The sequence below is a fragment of the Psittacula echo genome (genome assembly GCF_963264785.1).
Source record: "Psittacula echo genome assembly, chromosome: 1".
Lineage (NCBI taxonomy): Eukaryota > Metazoa > Chordata > Aves > Psittaciformes > Psittacidae > Psittacula > Psittacula echo.
This window is the reverse complement of record NC_137735.1, coordinates 160,592,758-160,601,567: the sequence shown is the minus strand read 5'-3', so window position 1 is coordinate 160,601,567 and position 8,810 is coordinate 160,592,758. Positions and strand designations below refer to the sequence as shown.

At 43.7% G+C, this 8,810-nt stretch overlaps 1 protein-coding gene across 1 annotated transcript in view; it reads left to right on the top strand.

Annotated features, from left to right (window-relative positions):
• Window positions 1-6,049: 6,049 nt before the first annotated feature.
• The window catches only part of CTTNBP2 (cortactin binding protein 2), a gene marked incomplete at both ends in the record, with an annotated part of 86,328 nt that continues 83,567 nt past the window's right edge, over window positions 6,050-8,810 (top strand). Inside the window, one exon of the mRNA XM_080635781.1 lies at window positions 6,050-6,118. Within this exon, the coding sequence (XP_080491907.1) occupies window positions 6,050-6,118 (69 nt within the window). The remainder of the gene's footprint in view (window positions 6,119-8,810) is intronic.

Below are 8,810 nucleotides of genomic sequence, written 5' to 3'. Positions count from 1 at the left end.
TTCACTGTGTGCACTACACTTCAATTCCAGCCAAGATTCTTCTGAGATGCAGAGGTCCATTTTGGCAGTGGTACAGCTTCATCCCTACAGGGGGGCATTTAGCAATCCAATTTTGCTCATAGGATGTCAGAAGCATAAGAAAATTTCAAAATGAACCTTTTGCATAATGAAAAGAGAGAAATGCCAAAACAGTGGGGATAGCAATCAATGGATTCTTTCCCGAATAAATTAAAAAAAAAAAAAGGGGGGGGGGGGAGGGGAGAGAGAGGAAAAAAAGTCTTCTGCAATAAAAATAAAGTGATTTAACAATCACTGCAAAAATTAATTTCACAGTGTGGTGATTTGTGGGCAAAGAGTTAAATTCCAAAATGAGGAGTGTACTTCCCAGCATTGCAGATCACTACATAACTCCTGCCAGTGAAGGAACAAACTCTTCCACGTCTGGCAGTTGCAGCATGAATTTCTCTGCCTCCTGCCACTACAGCCAATATGATCACAGCAGCATGCATTTCTCTGATGTCCAGAAAAAAAAAGTGTTTTTTGCCTGGAACTGCTGATGTTTTTAAAAGTACATTAGTCATCATGCCAGCTCAGGGAAACTGGTTCTGAGAGTTCCTGATTCCTGAACCTTCATTGCTTCAGTTAGCAATCTCTTGCAGATCAACTTCACATTCCTTACTGGCACCCATGAGAAGATGAGTGCCAGAGAAGAATAAGAGAACTTCTAGCTTTTCTGAATATTTTCATACATTTTCAGTCTGATAACTATCCTATACCTTTCCAGTATTTAAGAAGCTGTACCCTTTTTTTGCCTTGACAGCAAAAGCAATATCATTTTCTTCTTCATAGGGAAACACTTGCAAAACAATAAAATATCCCAGTTTTCAGGCATTACAGCACAGACTTGAAATATATTAATACTCTAGTAAAAGCTTATGGATTTTAGTTCCAGAGATCAGTGTGTGATCTTTTTTTTTTTGCATAACACAGACTGCAAGACTTCTCTAAAAAGCACTTTTCAAATTCATCGGCTGTACCCATTTTTAGTTTCTGGATCCCATTCTGGGCTCAGATTCCTAAAAGTTAGGCACAGCAAATGCTCAAATTTTAGATTCCAGTTGGAGCTAGCTTTCACTTTTCATGTCTTACAATGAGGTCTCATTCAGAATCTTCCTGATCAAGGTTAACTTTCTGAATTGTCACCTGTAATTTTTAGACATTTCCAGAATGTTACACTACTGGCAGAATGATGTCATTCAAGGTGGAGCCTCACTGATAGCAGTTTTCTCTTTCTATGTAAAAGATACTTACTGATCTTGAGTTTTATTCTTTAGTATGAGTGAGGTTTGCAGTAGGCTTTATCTAATACTTCCTTTTAGGTTTTAAACATTAAAACACAATTCATAAACATTCAAATAATCTTTCCTGAGATGTTAGAAATGCTGACAGACAGAACAGTCTATTTTGTTAGCATTTTCCCTTCTTTTCATCCACTAGTGCCTTTCTAAGCATATTATAGACAGTTTTCAACTTTCCAGTCAAGTGGATCAGATCACTAGCTTATAGTAATATGCAGCACTTTTGAATTTATGGTCATAAATCAACAATTCCAACACTTTATTTATTAGCTATGCTCCTTGTGCATAGTCAATTAAAGCATCTCTTCTGTTGATGCCTACTGGAGGTTCCATTTTGTTTTCAAGGCTTTGAGTTTTACGTCCTTTTCACCTTCCTTTTTGATGTTAGTTTAACATTCTCAGAAACAGCCAACATGCCTTCTAGAATATTGATTTTTTTTTCCTATTGAATTTCACCCAGACAGTGCTGTGCCACCTTCTAGAGAAAGAACTTATTCACAAAACCCAAGCTAATGGTTCTGTTATCAGAATTCTCTGTACTGCTTATAGGACTCCAAGACCAAAACTCCCTGAAGAGATAATCAGTGCAGTATTTGAATTATATTGTTTGGCTTGACTAGATGAGTCCTACATGAGGGTGATGGCACAAATGTCTTAAGTTAGCACTGGGGTGACCTTTGAAAAGATTGTGATGATACAATGATTAATTACTTTTTCTCAGATATTCAATATTCTGTAAAAATTTATCTTGGGACTTCAGCATCTCCTGCCTGATTTAAATTCAGATGCAGGCTTATTTTTTAGAAAAGAGTGAATAATATACCATTTTACATTTTTTTATTTCATGCAAATGGTTACTAGCAAGGCAATAAAACCTCAAAACACTGTATGATTTAGATATATAGCAGTGTGTTTCCCTGCCAATGTAAAGCCAAGGCATGCATTTTCTATCACAGCAGTTGTGTGCTAGTGGAGGGAATGAGCACCATTCTGTCCAGCAGCTGCATCCTGTAAGGTGTGGACATTCCACCGCTATGTGCCAGCTCTCTAATCATAGGAAAAAATACATTTAAAGCTTGGTTGTAAGGCCTGCTCCTAGGCTTGGCCTTCTTTTATGTCACTCGAGCCAAATAAAACTGGAACAGCAGAAGAAGAGTTAATTGCATTCAGTTTGCCAGCTATGTGCTAGTAGTAAAACAGTGAGCACTTTCCTCTAAGCAAAGCAACTCTTTTGCCATACAGTAGTGATAAAATTATCTGTAAAAGCACAGGCAGTTTTTTCTCCTAGAAAGGCTGTGGCTTAGCCATGCACTAAAGTACAGTTCACTATGGGAGCAGTCACGAAGTCATGCTGTCCCTTGAAACAAAGGGGGCCATAAAATCATAAAATGGAATATATAAACTTTTAGAATTAGTTTTAAGTAATGCTAAGTTTAATGGCTTTGTAACAGTAGCAGTGGAAAATTACTGAGGGGCATGATATGTAGAGGGAAACATAGAGTACAGCTAGAGAAAAATCTTGTGCAAGATAAGTCGTTATAGTTGACATATGTATGTATCACCCTCTTTCTGAACTCATTTATTATGTGTGTAGATGCTGAGGGTTTAAATTCAGTTCTGAGAGAGGATGTCAGCAGCATAAACATAGTATCATAGAATCATAGTATCAAAGAATCATAGAATATCAGGTTGGAAGGGACCTCCAGGATCATTTGATCCAATCTTTCTAGACAAAGCATGACTTAACCCACATGTCCCATGACTTAATCTACATGTCCCAGCACCTTGTCCAGCTGAATCTTAAAAGAGTCCAGTGCTGGGGTTGTCCACCACTTCCCTGGAGAGACTATTCCAATGGCTTATTGTTCTCATTGTGAAATTTTTTTCCACTTGTGTCCAGTTGGAATATCCCCAGGAGTAATGTGTGCCCATTCCCCCTTTTCCATGTGAATCCTTGTACAAAGGGAGTTTACATAGCTAGCTTTCACAGCCACCCTTTAAATACTGGAACAAAACAGAGACTAAGTAAGAGCTTTTCCAGTGATGCAGCACTAACAATCACGGGAAAAAAAATTCCTAATTTTAAGATGATACCAAGTCCAAAGGTGTTCATGCAGCAAAAACTCAGAGACATTTGGGCCCTACCACCATCCCAGACAATGCAGCTACGATTGCTATGCAGCATGACAATCTTCTCCCAGTAGGAACTAGTAATGTCTAATATGGATTTTAGTGATCTTATGCCAACAGTGAGTCTCGTTGCTGTCATTAGTGGAGTGAGCGAAGAAACACAAACGTGCAGTATAGGCTCATAGAATTACAAAAATCAATAACATTTTCAAAATGTTGTGACTATTCATTTAATGGAATAAGGAAGAAATATAGATCATTCTTGCTTCAGAAGCATGCCTGTCATCCTTTTGACCACAACAGCAGGTCAAACTGCTTCCAGCACCTGGATATTACTTGTCTGGGAGCAGGTTTTTAACTGAAATGCTGCTGGTCCATCTATCCTATTAATTTGTTGCTGGCTGAGATCTGAGCACCCCCATCTCTCTCAGAAATCATTCTAAATTTATCTTCAGATGAGGAAAGATAGATCAGTTCTCAAGTCTGAGACATAAAGCTATGACTAATCTAATATTAATTGTTATGTTGATAAATGTATGGTTGGTAATTGATAAAATATCAGCTAAACCAGAGTTTATGATCTCAGCAGAGCAAGAGATAAATGGTGCAGCCCTTGCCACACCATTGGTGTGATGTGGATGGAAATTAAAAAATAGTACGTACACAGTATGTTGTGTGCATGCTTTGTGTCAACTCAGTTAGAAAGCCACATAAGTAACTGTGACGGTCAGCAGATAACTAACTCAACAGAGAAATACTGGCAATGACAATGTCAGACAGGATACGGTAAGAGAAAATACATTTTCAAACCAGGTTAAGAACTTCAGTGTTTAAAGCCATTTTGGAGAAGATTAAATAACCATTTTGGAGTAGATTAAATACCCATAGGAAACAAAACACTTTTTCATGAGTTTTCTGGTGGCAAGGCACCAGATACTCTTCAAAATTTATATGAATTATTATGAGTAATATATAGTACTTGGCTGTCATTAAAGTAAGCAAGCAACAATATATCCTAAAACCAATTAAATGGTATTAGAGTACTGGGAATTGAGAAAAACAAGTTGCTTTAAGCTCTGTGTCATCAATGGAGTTGCTCAGCTTCAGCAGTAGAAGGGATGCAAGCACTCACTACAGTTATAAAAAGCATAAGGCTTGAGTAGGAGGTGAGCTAGATGATTTTTAAGGAAAAACAATCCCTAAACTCAGAAAGCATCTGTTTGACTGGATTTCATGTGCCCTGTAATGGATCATGTGCAGTGCCTTCTGGTCACTCTGTTCAGTGTACATTTGTGTTACAGTTGGAGTTTATTCTACTAACTGCTCTTCAGTTTCCCTTCCAGTAATGTAAAGGGGAAAAAGTTCATGCATGTTTTCACTGACATCCTTAGGTACCGCGTGCTTAGAAGAACATTTGCTGTCTTTGATCTAGGGAAGGTATTGGCCCATTTCTGTCTGGTTGCAGTGCCAAGGGAGCTACAAACCTAGACCTGACACAGCCCTGTGAACCGAGGAGACTGGCAAGGCTCAGATGAGCCTGCCCTTAGTAGAAGTTTTATGTGGCTGCAGAGTAAACAGTGTTGCAAATTCAGCTTATGATGGATGTAAGTCGGTTCCAGAGAAGGGTATATTTGGATTTGGTTTCAGTGTATAGCTCACCGGGTAGGCTCCCACTGTGGAGGGGAATCAGTGGGACCTTCAGGAACATCCCCTGGAGGCAGGAAGCATGGCGCAGATGGAGTTCTCCAGGGGAAACATTTAGCCTGTATAGTGGCAGCTTCAGCTGAGCAGCCCAAACCTTCCTCTGGAGGAGTCAGAACAGGCTTTGCCTTCGGTACCAGCTTCGAACGGCAAAGGGCAGCCCCAGGCTGGAGTGGGCTGCCGGGCTGCAGAATGCTGAAGCACTGGGCCTGGAAAAAGGTCTACCCTCACATAGGCTCTGAAGTCGCCCTGCTTGAAAATAAGTCAGTAAGCACGGACTGGAGACAGAAATGTCCTCCCCCAGCCCCTCTGGACTGTCGGGAAGGAAGAGGTGACTCTGTCAGCATCCCTGTGGAAAGAACGAGATAAATAGATACCTATCCTTCAACGGCTTCAGCTGGTTTAAACATCTCACCGATCAGGTGAGCCAAGCCCACTATAAAACCCCTTTATTTTTTTATCTCCCCATCCATAACCCTTTCTTTCATTCTCCTGCTCCCAAGCTCGGGAGGAGAGCGGTGCCTGCGTGGAGACGCCCTCCTCAGCCACCATGGAACGCCGGCAGCCCCCGGCAGGGTCCCGCTCCCCTCCTCCGCCTGGCTCCCAGCCGCCTTATGGCGGACGGGGAGGGAATGAATGGGGAAATCCGAGCGCCCGCCGGCGGGAGTCGCTCGCCTCAGCCAGGGCTGGGGGCGGCTCGGCTGCGGCAGCCCCGCCTGCGCGGCACCGGAGGAGTTAAGCGCCTCTGCTGCCGGTGGCCTCGCTGCCGGCGGGGAGGGGGTTAAGCGCCTGGCGGCGGCGGCGGCTGCCGCCACTCGGCTCCGCGCCGCTCTCCGCGCCGGAGCCGTTACAGCGGGAAGATGGCGACGGAGGGCGCGAGCAGCGAGCCGAGCTCTGGCGGGCGGGAGGACTCGGCGGCCACGGCAGCGGTAACAGGCTTGCCGGGAGGGGAGGGGGTCGACCCAGCCGAGGCGAGGACAGCTGCCTGTGGGGATGAGATGAAGCGGCGCCTGGAGACCTGCCTTTCCCGCTCCGACCCTCCGCCCTCCTTCTCCCCCGGGGCGGGACGGGACTCGGCTGTGGCGGTACCCGCAGCCGAGCCCCGTCCCGCCCCGGGGATGAAGAGAGAGGGACGTGGGGTCTCCTTCCCCGCTGGCCTCCTTATTACCTTCAGCGGGGGGCGGCGGGTTCTCTCCCCATTGTTCCTTCCCGCTGCCCCGGCGTGCGCCGCCTGCGAGGGGGCACGGAGCGGGGTCCGCTTCCCGGTCTCGCCTCCCTCACGCCCACCCGCCTTTTCCCGCCGCCTGCCGCGGCGAGGATGGCTGAGCCCGGTCTTTGCCGGCGGGCTTAGGTGATGACAGCGGCCGCGGCGGTCGGACCTGTCAGACCCCAGCCGGGGGGAATGTTGATCTTTAACCCTTTGCTGGGCCCGCAAGGAGCTTTCTCTCTCTTTCCTTTCCCCCATGTGGCGTTCTGGGCGCTGGGGCAGCGTCTTTTCCCCTGCTGTCCCCGCCCAGACCGCCGGTGTGTGGAGACCTACGGGCGGGTTCTGGCTCCCCGCTTAAAATACACGCAAAAGCCGAGCAGAATTCGCGCTCCCTGCGTGTTTGCCCTGCGGGCGGGTGAGGCGCCTGGGGAGGCGGAGGGATTGCGGTGTGGTGTTAGCCGTTCAAACGGTGTCGGGCGGCGGCTGCCCTTGCCGAGCCGGCCAGCAGAGTTACCCCTCTCTGGGAGCCCGCACCGGTGTCGGGCCCCCAGCTCCTCACCCCAATTGTGGCAGAGCCTTAGGCCCCGCAGCCCCCCTCTAATCACAGGCGCGGTGCGATCAGATCCCTCGGGGACCGATCGGGGCGAAGCAGCCCGTATCGGTCGCCTGGGTGGCAGCCGTCGTGAGAGTGCTGCGAGTGTTCGACATGCAAAGTTTAGAGCAGTAGGACCACAGTGGTGTACGTCTTGCTTGGCATCGCTTCTGGAGGTGATGGCCTCCGAAGGAAGGAGATACTAGTATCTGTGAAACTGAGGTTGTTGCTGGCCTTTTTTATTATTATTTTCTTTCAACCGGCACTAATTCTTAAACCCTGTTCCAGCTGCGCACTTACAACTTCTGCAGTGTTGTGGAAATTGAGTTTTACTAAAAAAAAGTAAACCTCATGCAGTGAATATTTATAGCATAACTGTCTTTTAAAACAATGGCATAACCATAATAAAAATGAATATGATTCATAAAAACAGACTAATGCTTTAAAGCCCTAGTTTTGAGTAAGATATATTTATGATAAATTCTTTAGTATACTCACATTATTGCTGCCTTAGGTTTCAGATTGAAAAACGCAAACAAGTAGCTCATAATCAAGTAACACACCAATATTGTCCTGTTAGGCAGTGCAGCCTAAGCCACACATGCAATTTATTGTTCTCACAGTGGAAGGTAGGAGTGATAGCTCCACACTGCTTTTAAAATATGTTTTTAAAACTGAAGAGGTGCTAGGAAATAACCTGTGTGTTGCTCCCTAACAAAAGTAATGGCTTAAGCGATAATGAGATATTTATTCAGCTATTACTTTAATTTGCCCTCAGTCATTAAATATGTAATATTCCTTTTAACTTTTTTCCTTGCCATTATAAATGTTATATTGTTGATTTCATTTTTATCTCTTGTACAGGAAAGTAAAAAGAGCTCCTCTGTATAATGAAAAGATTAAAAAAATAGATTTATACAATACTGCAATATTCCTTTTGAAGGGTTAGTATGAAAAGCTTATTTTCTCTCTTTAATCTCAAGGTACAGAATTATGAATTGGATCATCATGCTTACTTTTAGGATGACAGTAAGCATCCAGGTGACTGTCTTGTAAGTCACGCTAAACTACACATTAGAACAAAATACTGGTTTTGGTACAGTTTCTTTTTTTTTCTTTTTTTTTTTTTTTTTTTATTTTTTTTCCTTCTCAGAATTCTGACTGCAGAAATGGTGCAGTAAAGACCTGCAAGAACAGTATTTGTAATAGTAATATTTTAGTGTGTAGGTTTCATGGCATAAGCAGGACATGTGTTACACAGGATGGTACAGTAGGGTTTCTTGATACCGAATGCTGTTATTACGTCTTGGTACACTCAGTAAAAAAAAGAAAACCAACCTTTTTTTTCTTTTTTTTTTCTCCTGCTTTTAGAAGCACTGTAGAAAAGTTCCTCCTTCCCTCCTTTTTTTTTTTTACATTCACCAGGGAATTTAACTGAAAAAGCCTGGACTGTTCTGTAGTGTGTTACATTTAGAAGCAGAGCTGATAATCTTGTCATTCTGAGTTTCCTTGGATGAAACACAGCATTTGGTAAGCCCACTACTTCTTTCCCACAAAATCCTGGTATTTTTATCATGGTAAGGATGACAAGATAAAATGGCAGGGGAGTGGTTCTGGTCCTTTTTCGTACCTGCACAGCTTGATTGCACTGAAGCAGTGAAATTGTGTTGATGCAATTTGGACTAGTATTGAGAGAAAACATATGTGTGTATTTTAAAATGTCTTTGAATGACTTCCATCTGCATAATGTCTATCAATAATGATTATATAATAGCAAGAAGTAATCCAATTTGACAGTCTTTTTGTTGAAACGTTGAACATC